The following is a 16,711-nucleotide window of genomic DNA, read 5'->3' as shown; positions in this document are numbered from 1 at the left end:
TTGAATACCATGGGTGTGAACTACGCAGGTCCACTTGTACATAAAACTTTTTTTGATACAGGAAAGTACTGTAAACATATTTTCCTTATGACTTCCTTAATGACAGTTTTTTCTATAGCTTACTTTATTCTAAAAATACAGCATGTAATACATACAACATGTAAGATATATGTTAATCAACATATACGTTTATGTGCTCAGTAAGGTTTCCAGTCAACAGTAGGCTATTAGTTAAATTTTAGGGGAGTCAAAAGCTTTCTGTGATTTTCGACCGCCCAGTAGTCGGTGCCCTTAACCCCTGCATTGTTCAAGGGTCCACTGTAATGCTCTACAGCAACATGGGAATTGTTTTTTGGGGGGAGGGGGTGTGAAAGAGCGCTTTTTTCTAATATACAAAGTGGCATGAGCGCTATATCAATCATTTTGCAGACAGTAGTTAAAGGCATGGTCTCTAAGCCCGAGAGCCAACGTTCAAATCTCGGCCTTCTCTGTTGCTTTGATCCTAAGCAAGTTTCCTCATCTGCAAAATGGGATAATGATTCCACAAACCTTAGAGGCAGAGCACATAAAAATAAAATGGAGGTCAATAAGGAAATAGGAAATGTGAACGACATATAAACTAGCTCAACCTAAAAGCGCCTCTAGAGAACATGCCAACCAACAGCAGCAGAACACACACGGGACGTCCTCCAGGACAGACCATATGCTAGCCCATAAAACGAGTCTCCATAAATTTCAAAGGACTGAAATCATACAAGGTATGTTCTCCAACTACAATGGAATGATATTGGAAATCAACAGCAGCAAGAAATTTGGGAATTCACAAATATGCGGAAACAGCAATATAGTCCAAAATAACCAGCAGGCCAAAGAAGTCACACGGGAAATAAGAAAATACTTTGAGATGAATGAACAAGAAAACACAACGTACAAAAATTTATGGGACTTAAGCAAATGCCTAAAAAGAGATTTATAGCTGTAAACGTCTGTGGTACAAAAGAAGTTCTCAAATCAATATCCTCATCTTCTGCCTTAAAACACTGGAAACAGAACAGCAAACTAACCCTAAAGCAAGTAGAAGGAGGGAAATAATAATGTACAGAGTGGGAAATTAATGAAATAGCAGAAAAGCCAACAGAGGAAAACCTACAAAACCAAAAACTTTTCTTTGAAAGTATCAATAAAATTGACAAGTGTTTAGCTAGACTGCCTGAGGAAAAAAATAAAGAAGACTCAAACGATTAACATCAGGAATGAAAGAGGGGACATTACTACTCACCTTGAGACAGAAAGGACTAGAAGGGGAAACTATGAACAACCTGTAAGCCAACCAATTAGATAATTTATATAAAATGGCCAAATTCCTAGAACAGACACAAATGACTGAAATGAGCTCAATAAGAAACAGAAATATGAAGAGACCTATCACAGGAGACTGAATTAGTACTTAAAAACATCTCAGAAAGAAAAGCCCGGGTGGTTTCGTTGGTGAATTCTACCAAATACATAAAGAATTAACACCAACCAACTCTTCCAAAACACAGAGGTGGACGGACCACTTCCCAACTCACTCTATGAGGCTAGCAGAATTACTCTGGCGTGAAAACCAGACAAGGACTCAGAAGAAAACTACGGACCAGTATCTCTTAGGAAGATAGGCAAACTCTTTAATGAAATACTAGCAAACCATATCTATCAACATCTGAAGGTGATTGTACAATGTGACCAAGTGGGATTCATCCTAGGAATGAGGTTGGTTTAACGTCCAAAACAGAACGGAGGACAGGACCAAACAACCGGACCATCTCGGTAAGTGCCAAAAAAAGCATTCGACACAACCTGACCCCCTTTCTCGATGAAAACACTCAGCAGACTGGGACTAAAAAGAACTTCCTCAAACTGATAAAGGATATTTAGGAAAAAGCCATAACTACCATCATCCCTTAATGAGGGAAGACGGAATGCTTTCTTCTAATATCAGAAATAAGACCAGAGTGTCTGTTCTCTTCGCTTCTATTTAACACTGTGCTAGAAGGGCTGGCCAGGGCTCGCAGGCAGAAAAAAAAATTTAAAAAAGGCATTCAGATTAGTTTCAAAGGAAGAGGCACAACTGTCTCTATTTGCAGACGACATGATCGTGTACGTAGAAAATCCTAAGGAATCCACGAAATAACTGTTAGAATGAATAAACAGGTCAGCAAGGCTGCAGGAAACAAGGTCAACACAAAATAGGAGTTGTATTTCTATATACCAGCAACAAACAATCAAAAAAATAGTTCCACTTCCAATGCCACCCAAAAGAATAAGACATCAGGGAATAAATTATCAAAATAAATATAAAACTTGGGGCACCTGGGTGGCTCAGTTGGTCGAGCACCCAACTCTATTTCAGCTCAGGTCATGATCCCGGGGTCGTGGGATGGAGCCCCACGTCGGGCTCCGTGCTCAGCATGGAGTCTGCCTGAGATTCTCTCTCCTTCTCCTGCCTCTCCGCCGGTTCTATTCTCTCTCTCAAGTAAATAAATCAATCTTTAAAAAGCCTTCTGCCACTCTCCTCTAAATAAATAACTTACACTTTGAAAATGAAAATGATTTAAAACACGCTTGAAAGTAATCCATTAAGATTTAACGGACATAAATGGACAATATCTCACGTTCAAAGATTTTATACTGGTAAGGTGGCAAGAGCCCCAAATTGATTTATGTACTTTATAATCCCTATAATTATACCAGCTGCCTTTCTTGCAGAAATTGACAAGCTGATCCTAAAATTCATATGGAAATGCAAACAACCCAGAGTAGCCAAAACAATCTAGAAAAGGACCTCCGTTGGAGGATTCACACCTCCCAGTTCAAAACTTAGCCAAAAAGCTGTAGTAAGTCAATATAACACGAGGCTGGAGGATGAACATACAGATCAATGGAACAGAATGAGTAGAGAAATTAATCCCTGCATTTACGGTCAATTGAATTTTGAGAAGAATGGCCGGACAATTCAATGGGGGAAAGAAAAGTCTTTTCAACAAAGTGCCGAAGACTGAAGCTGGACCCCTTCCTTACGCGAGACCCAAATGTTAACTCAAAACGGATCATAAACTTAAATGTAAGAACTACAATTATAAAACTCATGGGATTCCACTTCACACCTAATAGGATGGCTGTCATGAAAAAGACAGGCGGGAGCAGGTGTTGGCAAGATGTGGAAACACTCGAACCCTCCTACACTGCTGGTGGGGCTGTAAGATGATGCAGCCGCTTTGGAGAACAGTCTGGCAGGTCCTCAGAATGTTAAACACGGAGTTACCACATGACCCAGCCATTCCACTCTGAAGTATCCACCCAAGAGAAATGAAAACATGTGTCTACACAAAAAGATGGACCAGAACGTTCACAGGAACGTTATGCATAATAGCCAAAGAGTGGAAAGGACTCACATGTCCACCAACTGATGAAAGAGATACGTAAAATATGGTAGATCCATACAATGGACTATTATGTGACAGTAAAAAAGAATGGGGTGCTGATACATGCTACAACACAGATGCATCTTGAAAACATAACGTAAGTAAAGAAACTGGTCACAGAGTAAGACCATGGTGGAGGACAGGCAAATCCAGAACAGGAAGTAGATTAGTGTTTCCCTAGGGCTGGAAGTGGGAAGTAATGAGAAAGGACTGCTTGATGGGTGTGGGGTTTCTTTCTGGGGTGATGAAAATCACTTAACACTGAATGAAGGTCATGATAGCTGCAGAACTATATGCATATACTAAAACCCACTGACCTGGACACTTCAAATGGGTGAAATCTATGGCATATGACCTATGTCTCATAAAGGTGCAAAAAAAACCCCCCAAAGTGTTGAGTCCAGTGCCTGATGCAGAGTACACTGTGGCTTTAGCTATGGTTGTCTGTAAGATGCACTGTCTGCCACCTCACTGTAGAAGGAGCAACTATGTCCTTTACGGATGTGCTGGACACGTGTCCTAGTCAATCACAGACGCTCTCCCAAAATGGACATGTTCCCAATCAGGAGTGACTGGGCCCAAAACCAAAGATGTCTCATGGAGGATCACAAGCAGGGAGTGCTCAGGGCCAGAGCAGCCCCAAGGAGGGTACATCTCACTAATGTGCCCCATTGCCCTCTCCGAGTTGGAGCTCGCCCACGGGGAGTTCCACGGAGCACAAGTCTCAGGAAGAGAAAGCAGCGAAACCACCGAAGAAGGGAATAGGCCATGCCTCCAGGACCAGATTCTGAGAGGGCAAATATGTAAGGGATGAAGGACTTTTTGGAAGGGCAGGGAGGGGGCGCTGAGAGAAGGACCAGGCAAAACAAAACAAAACAAAATGGCAAACAGAAAGTAAAATGAAGGTACTACCGGGCTGATCATGCTGGTTAAAAAAGCAAAAAGCTAGAGTGTAAGATAGGATATTAAACCATGGTGATGGCATTTATTTACTTACTTCTTTGTGCCCCAAAACACTCCGAGGAAGAGGTGAGGGGCAAAGAGGACTGAAATGTATACGCAAAGAAAAAAAAGTAAACTACTTTGTAAAAAAAATCTCGAACATACTGATACCTTTCGTAAAGTCACCCTGTACCTTACTTCCAGGAGTTCAGACTGAGAAATCCACAGGCTTTAGATGATTGCGGCATTACTTAGAAACGCAAACATTAACGATAGATAACATTTACGGAGTGCTTACCGTGGGCCTCGACTGTGTGCAAAACTCATTATCCTCTAACCCTCATCCCTCTCCAATGAAGTGGATACTACTCAAAAATCTCGTTCCAGGGAGGAAGAAAACGAGGCACAAAGGTTAAGTAACTTGCTCAAGAACGGAAAACTTACAAGTGGCAGAGTTGAGATTTGACATGAGGTTCCTAATTCCAAGAGCCTGAGATTTGCCACTATTCCAGTGTGTCCCAGCTATACCCTCAGCGGTTCACAAAACAGTTTTAGGTGGAATAAACTGACCGACCCCATTTTACTATTGCTAGATAGTAAAGTAACTATATAAAGTTTTCTTTTGAAAGGAATATGTTAAAAAAAAAAAAATAGGTTAGTCAAAAAGAAAGCAGCATAACACCTGGAAGGGAATATAGAAAATATAGGGGCGCCTGGGGGGCTCAGATGGTTAAGCATCTGCCTTCGGCTCAGGTCATGGTCCCAGGGTCCTGGAATCGAACCCTACATCGGGCTCCTGGCTCAGCAGGGAGCCTGCTTCTCCCTCTCCCCCTGCTCATGCTTTCTCTATCTCTGTGTCTCAAATGAATAAATAAAATCTTAAAAAAAAAAAAAAAATGGAAAGTCACTTTCCAAGGTGAAAATTTTTGAGTCCCTTTAAAAATCCTCCCTAGAGTCCCAACGTTCTTGAAATGTTTATGGAAAAAATAAAATGAGCATTAAAAAAAAAGTCTTTTTGTTCTAACCCCGCAAAACCTATGTAATTTTTCTATAAAGTATATTTTCTGTTTGTTTGTCCCGCAAAAGTTTAATATGCCCACCACTGAGCTCTCTCTCGCACTTTGGAGTGAGCTGCTTTTTCCCTCAGGAAGTAAATTCCTGGCATTTATCAGATCTTCTTTTTCTTCATTTTATCCTATCTTATCCTGCAGTTCCGAGACCAGGCCACCTAACTATTTATTCAAAGGCCCCAGAAACTTTTTGCAAGGAGAAGGGCTGCAGGGAATCTGGTAGGCATATGCAAACAGTTTTTCAGAGGCAAGGGTTACTATGCTACTCCTTGAGGCTTCCTCTGTATCTGATAAGCTGCCCACCTCTGGCACCCAAACAAAGAAACTCCACCTGGCAGAGAGGGAAGGACTCTGTGTTTCGCCCTGAAGATCCCCAAAGGCCAAAGACCTCGCCCAGGTACTTCTGTTTCCCATGGCTAGACATGTCCAATACACCACAGAGAGCATGCAGGAGCCACCAAAACCATCTCTGACTCCTCCAAAGAGCGCACAGATGCCAAGAGCTCTCAGGCCTTTAGGCAAGTCCCCTGATGGCCTCGAGGTCACTGTGCTTTCTGTCAAGCTCCAGATGGCAGCCCTCACCCACCTGTGCATGTTCCCATTGGTGGTGAATGACTGGCCGCACACGGTACATTTGTACGGCCTCTCGCCAGAGTGCACCAGCATGTGGCGGTCCAGGGAGCTGGCCGAACTCAGCGACTTCCCACAGATGCTGCACGAATGGTCTGCCCCTCCAGTGTCCGTGTTATGCTGGGGAAAGCGATCATCACAGGGGTCACTTAGGAGGATGGGTCAAAACTTGGCTATTATAAAATGCAAAGTCAGAGCTTTTTACAAACAAACAAAACCCCAAACAAAACCAAAACAAGAAAACAGTATGGCTTCTCTGATATTTTCTTCTGTCATTTTAAGTATCTTCCCAAATGTCAAAAATCTGTCAGGAACACGGGCAAACAACTATTTTGTATGATCTTCTTCCTCTTTCGTGTTCCAGTTTTGAAAAACACGTGTGCAAGGCTGAGAGAGAGGTGGAGCCTTTGCAGGTCTTTCTTGGAGAAACACAGAGATTAACTGAGCACATATATTCACAGGAGCAGAAGGACCCTCGACTACGAAGCTACCGTGAAATATGGTCTTCACATTAAGGCCACGTCCATTCTTCTAGTTCGCTGACTCAGTCCTGCTGTCAGAGAAAGAGAACTGAAACCTGCACAGTGTGGAGTTCTGGCCTCTGGAAGATGTTAAAAGAACGAACATTTCTATCCAAACCCAAGTTACTAAATGATGGTATTCCTCAGTACCATGTTATGATTTTAATATTGTCAATCCTTCTCACTCATGTGCAGAATTTAAGAAACAAAACAAATGAGCAAAGGGAACAAAGAGAGAGAGAAAGAGAGAGAGAGACAAACCAAGAAATAGACTCTTAACTCTAGAGAACAAACTGAAGGTTATCAGGGGGAGGTAGGTGGGAAATGGGGAGAATACAGGATGGGGATTAAGGAAATGATGAAAAGAAAAAAATTTAAAAAATTACCCATTCCCACTCCAAATATACATATACATACATTCAATCCTTCATTGTTCTAGATTCAACTATACTTTGTGACGACGCAGCAGGCAAGAGAAGAGAATAAATGTCCTAATATAGAAGCCCAAAGAAATCCCAAATTCCCTATAATGTAAGTTTATAGCCATATAAGGGATAGGGGGCTCCATCTACGATCTCACTGTACTGTGAAGAAACTTGGTTCAAACTGACAAGTCACATATGACAAAAGGTCTTCTGTTGTATGTGGTCAGTTCGCGAGATGTTGGCTGAAGTCTGAAAAGGTATTCTGTGTTGACCTGGGATTCTGGTCAGAGTAACGTGGACACACAAGACTTACTTCATAACTGCCCCTCAAGATGGTTCAAACAGTAAATCTAAATGGAGTAACAGACACAATTCATCTGCTGAGATCAAACTACCCTGTCTTAACGAAGAATGATTTCAAACAGAAAGAGAAAATCGGCAGCAAACCTGACGGATGTGCATGGTTAGCTGGTGCTGTGTAGTGCAAATCTTTTCACACAGGGGACAGTTATAGGAAGACTTCTCCTCTTTCGTTTCCTGAAAAGACATAATACAAGGGAAAATCAAGTTCAATGCAGAGTTAAGCCAGTGTCTCTTGTTTCTGATGTAAGCACCTGTGTCTCAAGAGCCAGAGCAATAAATCAGCTGAGAACATGGGCTCCAGAGCCTGTCTGGGTACGAGCTTGGGTAAGTCACGGTCCTGTCTGCCCTGTTTCCTCAGGTGTCAAATGGGAAAAATAACAGCATCTACCACATTGCCCTGTGATGAGGATTCAATCAATTAACACACACAAAGCACTGGCATAGTGCCTGGTACAGGGTAAATACTCAATAAATATTAGTGTTTTTATCAAACACTATTGCATTAATCATCAGTGAGGACAAAAGAAAAAAAAAAATCAAGGCTCAAATCACAGCAGAGCTAGAAATGGAATACATTTCTCCCCAAGCCCTATCTAGGCGGCTCCAGTCACAATTTTCTACCTGGTCTTGAGTGCCCCAAGCACAGTTTTCCTAACAAAACCCCATCCACCCAACAAGGCAAGGCTTCAGTGCCTAGCTGTGCGGCCAAGAGGCATCAATGGGACCCTCTTACTTGCTGTCTGCACCGGCCTGACACCACTCACAAGTAGTAAGAATAAGAATGCTGGCCTTTTCCAAACCGTGACAGGGAATGACAACCCAAAATAAAGACTTCCACAGGGGGTGACAAAAGAACCAGCTCATGACTTAGTGAGGTGGCTCATTTTATGTTCCCTCAAAACACACGGGACAGGCTTCCTTCAAGCAACAGATTTTTACCTTTGTAAGGAAAGGGATGCGCTCCTTCATCACTAGCCATATGCTATGGGCTCCTCTTTCCAGATAACTCATGAAGAGTCGCCCTCCTCACCCATACGGTCCCTAAGCACCGCAGTCTGTGTGTCCTCATCCCCAAAACCAACAGGATCAAGGCTTGGACACCTGTCCCAGGAATCTGAAATTGAGATGCTTAGAGACTGAGATCAGGGGGTTTCCCACTGATCAGCAGAATCACCCGGGCAGCTTTTCTGAACTAGAATTCTAAACCAGATTCATGACCTGCTGAATCAAATTGGGGGTGGGGGGTTGTACCCCAGAAATCAACTTGTTTCATAAGCTCCCCAGGAGTTGCTCATATGTACCCAGGTTTGGGGGTGACTAAGCTACCACACCTGAACTGGAAGTTCGTGTAGGGGCGCCTGGGAGGTTCAGTCGGTTAAGCGTCTACCTTTGGCTCAGGTGATGATCTGAGGGTCCTGGGATGGAGCCCAGAGTCAGGCTATCCGCTCAGTGGGGAGCCTGCTTCTCCCTCTGCCCCTCCCCCTGCTTGTGGCGCGCTCTCTCTCTCTCTCTCAAATGAATAAATAAAGAAAAAAATCTTTAAAAAAGAAAGAAAGTTCCTGTAGCCCTAGGCCTGGGCTGAGCACTGTGGCAAGCCCAAGCCATGAGAATGCAGCTGGGGAGGACATCAGTCCTCACGCAAGTGCGAGACCAGGGAGCCAGAGAGAGGGGACGGCACCATCTCTAAGGCTGGACCCTTAGGCCTCCTTCAACAGACCTCTTTTTACTTATACTCATTTGAATGAGTTTTTGTTCTTTGCCAATAAAACCCATCCTTGAACACTTAACTATGTGCTCAACTCGACCCGTGGAAATGTCAGGTTTTTCACAACCACTATTACAGATCCCATTTTCTGGATGAGGAAACAGGTACAGAGAGGCAAGCAACATGTCCCAAAGGAGAGAACCGTGAAGTAGCAGACCCAGGAGTCCAACTCAGGCCAGCTATGCCATATAGGCCACTATGCTCTGGAAGGCTGAACAAAAAAAAAAGGATGAACCCCAAGGCATAGACAGGAAACACCCTTGTGGCTGGCTCGTGAGACATGATGAAAATACAAGTCATCCTGAAGACTATAAAAACAAATGGCACCATACGGCAGACGGGGTGGAGCGGATGCATGAGGATGTCTAGGATGGCATCTCCTTGGCCAAGTCTAACAGGCCTCATTTTAAGCGCTACAAATGCTTTTCTCACGGGTGGCACTGGGGCCGAGGATGAGGTATGCTACCAGTTTTTTCGTTCTCAAATTAAAAAAAAAAAGACAGATAGGAGGTCTAAGGAAGTTGATTAACCCAGAGACAGTGGAAAAGCACCACCACAGTCTCATCCAGTCACCCATGCCCTTCCGTCCTCCCAGGGGCATGAGGTGCATGAAGTCACTCGTCCTCGGTCCATCCGACTCCCATCAGAATGGAGCTGGCCAAGAAGCACCAAACAGAAACACCAGAAACAGAAGTATTCACAACAAAAATAAGAGCACTCACTATAATAATGAAGGAGGTCTTGTAGCTGGGCCAAAACGCAGTCTCTGGGGTATTTTTGTTCAATTATTAGATTAGTAATAATATATATTAAAAAAGATTTTTTTAAAGAAAAATTCACTGGTAAGATGTCAATAAATGTTAAAAAGCCAGGCATCGGTGTGGCCAGCCTCCTGAGGCAGCAGATATTTTAAAAAACCATCTTGTGGGGATGCCTGGGTGGCTCAGTTGGTTAAGCATCTGCCTTCGGCTCAGGTCATGATCCCAGAGTCCTGGGATCAAGCCCTGCATCGGGCTCCCTGCTCAGTGGGGAGTCTTCTGCTTCTCCCTCTCCTTGCCGCTCCCCACTCCCCTGTCGTGCTATCTCAAATAAACAAATAAAATCCTAAAAAAACAAAAAAGCAACAAACAGCCACTTTGCGTTCGCTTCGAGGTAGATACTAGACATACTGAGTAGCTCCCTGGACTCTCTGGCACTGAGTCCAGGGTTTATCACGAACCGGAACCCAAACCTTCTCTGAGGCTTGGCAGTGGCACGCAGCAGACCCTAAAGCAGATCTACAGAATCCACAACAGTCTGGGAGAAATAAATCTCTGGACTCAGATTTAATTTTTGCAAACCAGCCCAAGAGAAAAGAGAACAGCCCTGCCGGAGAACTGTGAATCCAGTTCTTGCAGCTGAGCCGGTGGAAGGAGCAGACTTCCTGAGCTGACAGATAAAATTAGCAGCTAATGTGATAACTAACCATTCCATAATGAAACAATCTGGCACCCTTGTCGGCGTCCTGCTGTGGCTAATCTGTCCTGGAACTCAGTGCTAGCGCTGATGGGACTTTGCTCTCCAGGCTCCCGCTCTCAGCCTTCCCCGTCTGCTCACAGGTAAGGATGATGCATTCCCTCTCCCCAACTGTGCTCTGGTGTTTTTAATGCACTGTCTTCCTACAGTCCCTGTGGCCCAAACCTCCCTGTCAAACACTAAGCCAGTGCCCCAAAGGAACCCGGGAGGACATGGGAAGTAGATGAGAAAGGCTCAGGTACACTTGCACCATTTGCCCGCAGAGTCCCCTCCATTTACCATGCAGGGAAGGAGGTGCTACTGGTCATGCTCTGTGGTTCTCCCCACGGTCTCTGAACCACCGGGAAGGGATCAGAGCCTGGACCTGGGTCAACCCAACCTATGCCGGGGAAACTCTGAGCTCGTCACTACCCACGCCACTTTCTCTTGGTCAAACCCAGGAAGGATGAGGAGACAGTGACCTTACATATCTTGTTCATCCCAAAATGCCTGGCACCTGGAGCAGTACCTGGCCAGAAGTATATATTGTGAAATGGGTGGGTGGATGGAAAGATGGACAGATAGATGGATGGACGGACAGTCACATGAGAGTGGAAATAAACCTTTTCTTCCCAGAGCTAGCGCTCCTTCTTGACTCAGGCCACAGTCATACAGGCTGAGTATTTTCTCAGGTACCCATAGGAAGAGAGGCAGGCAGAGACAAGGGAAAAAAGAGAGAAAAAGGTATCAATGCTCCGACCCTACATCATCACTGAACCCTGCCAAGTCTTCAGCTGTGAGGAAGACGTGAGCGAATGGACCCTTCTCCTACGCTGCCAGAGGAATTTTAGGCTGGTATGACTTCCTGGAGGACAGGTTGTGTCAAAAGCCTTGATTAATGTTCTAAGAATTTATAGAAAACCATCATAGATGGTGCTCAGACAATTCTGTCTAAGGACGGTCACTGGAGAATTATTAACAAAATAGAAAATGAATTCACAAAAGCCCAACAGGTTTACTTTCTGGTCCATCCCTGGTAATGGAGACTAACTCGGAAAACTGCCTCTTCCCCCGAGGATTTGGTATAAACCCGTTAAGTTCAACCAAAAATTCAATGTGGAGTCATCAGTTGGGATTACATAAATTCAGGGAAGAAATGAGAACTACTCACCTTCTGCCTTACTCCTTGAGTTTCGCTGAATGTGTTGCTAACAGAAGAGCGACAACTTTTCACATGCCCCAAGGGTACGTTAATCAAAAGATCCATCTTACTTCCCAATGCAGGAAACACGGACTTTTGTTAAGACATTAATTAGTCCTTCCAATCCTGGCCCACCCCCTTCCTCTTTCCCACTCCTCCTGATCCGATGCCCACTAAAAATTCAAGAGGACTAAATCACACCTCAAGGGGAATTTTCTGGAACCAAATTCTGTGCTTTGTCAAGGATGGAAAGTGGAATGGGAGATCCAGGAAAACTAGTACTTATTTGCTACCTAATCTGAAGACAGTTAAAAAAAAAAAAAAATCGAGGAGATGGCTTTGAAAACCCAATTAACCAGCTGTGTAAAGAAACGAACTACATCACAGTAGAGGAGTAAGTCAAGTTCTTTGTCTTGGCCATCACACGAAGAAAGCTTGCAATCGAATCACATTATAGGGCAGAGAATAAGGATGCTTCCACCAATACTGACACCACAGCGGAGAAAATTTTCTCCATGAAAGGAAACTGACATAAGCCCTGAAAAGTTCACTCTCAAAGCCTCTCGGTATGTGTTTAGCTCTGAACACGTCCGAGGTTTTCGCTTAGGAAGCTGGGGCTCAAGCGAACATCCTTCTCCCGCTGTTCTCAGAGACTGAAGCCACCAGATGTCACCAGCTAAGTACACAAAAGCTTACCTGGTTCCTTCTGCCAATCCGATTTGGTCCTGGAGGCTTCGTGGGGGACTTGGTGCTCTGGGGGCTCCCGCCATTCTCGGCGACCTTCCCTACACTCATTACCGCTGACATCATGGTGTTGACGGAAGACAAGTCTGAACCTTCCAAGCCAATGGGCGAACTTGACGTCATTGGGTCAAAGGTTTAAGCTTCTAAGAAGCCTCTGTCATAGAACTGAAAATCGGAAATCGCTGCAGTTGGTCACTGTGAGGTTTAGCGTCTGTCAGAGCCAGGGAGCATGGCCATGGCTACCATAACCGTGAGTCAGGTCAAAACACCTAAAACCCTCCTTCTTCGGTTCAAGCTGACACTCGTGCCCAAAATGACTTAAGCTTTCATGTGAATGAGGTGTTGTCATGCCAGAGACTGATAACCTCGCTTCCTTTCTGAGCGGATGCATGACACAACCCCCGAAACCAGCAGACACAGGTCTCTTGGCTTTTCCTATTCTCTCATTAGGCAGAGCGGGAAAGGCTAACCTAACAATTAGGAAAGCCCGGGGAGCTGACATTTGGCCAGCCCCCTCCTCATAACCCTAACTCATTTACTACTACATGAATGTTCCAGACTTAACTAATGAGGAGGATCATCAGGTCTCACTTAACTCCACTGCTTACAATACGGTGATTTTACCGGGGAGCTCGGAGCCCGAACTGTAGAAGACAACTGAGAAGCCAATCCTATCAGATTTATAACCAAATTTCAATTCAACATAAAAAAGACTGTTGCTTAAAATATACAAGTAGGTAATGCACCTATACCCCAGAAAGTGGACAGAAGAACCCAGCCCCGACTGCCGATTACCTCCATTTTCTGCCCCAACTGATACACTATGAGACTTTCCCCTGCTATAGCTATCATCCACGTGGAGTAGGAAAGGAGTCTGCGTTCGCTTCTTCTTTTTTCTTCTCTCGTATCACTTGTTGACACTGGAAGGGAAGCAAAGGCAAAAAGATTCAGTGAATGTCTTTTTACTTCGGGAAGAAAAAACCGAAACCATGTATTTGTCATAATCTCAGGCCACTCTATTCAGGAGAATACACAAAAGGGAGGCGATTTTAAGTCATCCTTCCAAAACCACATTCTGTGGTTGTTTTTTCAACCTTTAACTGATGTTCCCTACAGGCTGTCACCCTCACTCCCAACAGCCAAAACGATTTTGTGGTATTTTACTTTCTGGGGTTCACCCACACTGAATTTTCCTTCATACCCCATACCCCAGCCCCCACAAGCAATCAGACTCCCTCTTGACCCGCCCCCCCTTCCTGCCTCTACCTAAAACTGACCGAAGATAAGGCAGGAAAGGAACTCACAGAAGTCTCATAGTCTAGAAGGTATTAGGTCAGACCTAAAAAGAAACTTGGTGACGTGAACAGAATGACCAAATGGAACACCATGGCTCATGGACATACAGCCTTTTCTTGTTCCATACCTGACCACGGCTATAGGTATGGCCAGAAATAAGTCTGCAGGTTAAACTACTTCCCTCATTTGATCTGGGAAGATATTCCAGAGCCAGAGCCCTGCCTATAAGCCACATATCCTGTTATCCCACAGCGTGCCTCAACTGGACTTGTAGTCAAAGATCAGGCTCCTTATCTCAGCAGCCAAGTGAAGGCTTAGAAACACCACCAGAAAGAACATGATTTCTTGTGGTTTCCTCCTCCAACTTCAGGGGATGTGACCTAGGATATGACAGATGGTAACACCCAGAGCAGCTACAAATGTGTCCAGCAGCACAGCAGGAAGAACCTGGGGATATAACTTTATTAAGTGATGTTGCCATCAGCTGAGAAGTCTCGAGCTAAAATCTTACCAAAAGAGCCAAAGAGAGTCTCAGGAACAGTACTTTTCTAGCCAAGGGACAAAATGTGCCTTCCTTGTGGATAGACATTTTGAAGATAGGGTGGTAACGGGTTTCCAAATGGTAAGTAAAAGGACTAGCTGCAGAAACATGCAAATGAAGATAACTTGACTGAGCCGTACCCCACACATCTTTCCCACAAAGGGAGAAGAGCTACATCCAAAATGAAAGAAAAAACCAAACGGCTGCCCTGTGACGTTTCGCCATGCAAGGAGGCCATTAAAAAATGTGCTTCAAACTTCCTGTTTTTAACGGTCTTTGAAAATCTGGGAGATTCCTGTCTAGGAAAAACAAGCCCATACATGTAAGCGTGCATACACACACGCACACATGATTTCTTTCTTGCTGCATTTCTAAAAGTATCATCAGTTCCCTAGAACTGTTGTAATCAATCAGCATATAATTATCTGTTTGACTCAAATAAATGGATACCTTCAATCCTAAAACCACCTAGTTCTTTCAAATGTATTTCCTCCATAGTTTTATGTACAGCAAATTATAAAATAGCCGACCATAATTCTTTATTGTAATTATGTCAGTAAAAAGAAAGTTAACCTTTCTAGTGGTTTACAGGAAGAGTTTGGAAGATAATCTTGCTTTTGTCCTAATACTACACTTAGGAAAGAAAAATGTCGTGGTTTACTGAAATCTGGGAATAGGTTAAACACCTCTAGGACTAAATGTAAAATCGTAAGTTGTGAAAATTATACTCTAATTCTATCATTGAGTTGGGAAAGAAAATGGACAGCGAAGACAGAGTCAACATGAAAATTAAAATTATAAATATAAAATCAAAAAATATATTCATATAACAGAGCCAGATTACTAGTAAGAATTTTCATTACCGTCATTATAACATCAGAGATTCTTGCAAACACCCAAGTGTCTTCAATATACGATACCTAACCATAGTCATGGTACTAAACAACATAAGGGCTGAACGTTGCAAAGGCTTATCCCAGTTGGAAAAGAAGAAAAGCCATGCAAACTTGTTTCCCATTTTGTCTGGACAGGAAAACATCTGCTACATTTACTTCCTTCTTGGGGATGGAAGTGTAAAGCATGACACTACCAAGATCATCGACATTTACTTCCTTTACCTAGTTTACATGTAAGTAGCAATATATTTTTTTAATAGAGACTTTTCATCTCTGATCAGAAAGTGCAGTTAGCAAAAAGAACCCGCCAGCTACACTGAAAAGAAGAGCACAGTTATTAGACACATCCCTGAAAAGCTGTTTTCGGAGCAACCCTCCAGCCACAAGGAGCTAAAGGTTTTTACTCCTGTTTGCTCTTCCATCTTATACTTGAGTTCTTTCTCCCTTTGGGAGGATGGAACAGGGAAGAAGGAAAGGACCTAGTGTAAAATAAGGCAGCTCATTGTTGGGGCGCCTGGGTGGCTCAGTCGTTAAGCTAGACGCTTAGCTTTGGCTCAGGTCATGATCACGGGGTCCTGGGATCGAACCCCACATTGGGCACCCTGCTCTGTGGGAAGTCTGCTTCTCCCTCTCCCACTCCCCCTGCTTGTGTTCCTTCTCTCGCTGTGTCTCTGTCAAATAAATAAATTTAAAAAAACTCTTAAAAAAAAAAAAGGTAGCTCATTGTTCCAGATTATGGAAAAAAAAAAAAATCCACCTTAGCATTAAGGCACATCTATCTGTGCACTAATTTAACCAGAGGCCCGTTGGCCAGTGTTAGTTAATTCTATCTACGCTGGACTATACCGGGGCAATAAGCCAAACTAACAAACCTAAAACTTTGAGGTTTGACCTCAGGGATGAAAGAGAAGTTGCACAGCTTAAGGTCCATTTACAAAGCATGTTTTTCTTTATGGATATTAATAGTCTTGGTATCTTCATTCTTTCCTTTGCTCCCTGATACCATCCTACACATCAGCCCCACTACTGGGGGACAGCAAATAACAACAACAATAAAATGATGACAATAAACAAAATAAAAATCACTGGCCCCATTCTAATACAGTGTGCTCCAACTGGAACCAGAGAGGACTGGGAGCCCAGGTAAGTTCCCAAATCATGGATAAGAAAAGAAGTTGTCATCTTCATTGACATGGCCAAGTGGACTTGCCTGGAGTTCCAGTTTTTAACAGAAACAGTCTGAATTTGGTGGTGGGGGGGGCAGGGAACAGGGGTGTCTGAAACACTGCTTCCTGTGAGACCAACACTTGACCCTCTTTGGGATTTCTCATCCCACACTTCAGACCCGCTGGATCAGGA

The 16,711-nt window shown here is 43.7% G+C and overlaps 1 protein-coding gene across 13 annotated transcripts in view; it reads right to left on the bottom strand.

Annotated features, from left to right (window-relative positions):
- Positions 1-16,711, bottom strand: part of RREB1 (ras responsive element binding protein 1) — a 176,839-nt gene that overhangs the window by 52,310 nt on the left and 107,818 nt on the right. For 9 of the 13 annotated variants that reach the window (XR_003521361.2, XM_027601651.2, XM_027601653.2 and 6 more), the window contains exons 3-6: positions 13,415-13,539; positions 12,572-12,784; positions 7,500-7,589; positions 6,063-6,226 (exon numbers count right to left, since the gene is read on the bottom strand). Coding sequence is in view for 11 of the 13 variants with exons in the window: in XM_027601651.2 (XP_027457452.2) it covers positions 6,063-6,226; positions 7,500-7,589; positions 12,572-12,742 (425 nt within the window). In the remaining 2 variants the exon portion in view is untranslated. Of the gene's footprint in view, positions 1-6,062; positions 6,227-7,499; positions 7,590-12,571; positions 13,540-16,711 lie in introns of all 13 variants that reach the window. The other 4 variants (XM_027601655.2, XM_027601656.2, XM_027601648.2 and 1 more) reach the window with 3 other exon arrangements.

Source organism: Zalophus californianus, chromosome 7, assembly GCF_009762305.2.
Source record: "Zalophus californianus isolate mZalCal1 chromosome 7, mZalCal1.pri.v2, whole genome shotgun sequence".
Lineage (NCBI taxonomy): Eukaryota > Metazoa > Chordata > Mammalia > Carnivora > Otariidae > Zalophus > Zalophus californianus.
The sequence above is the reverse complement of the archived record's forward strand: the minus strand, read 5'-3'. Positions and strand labels throughout refer to the sequence as shown.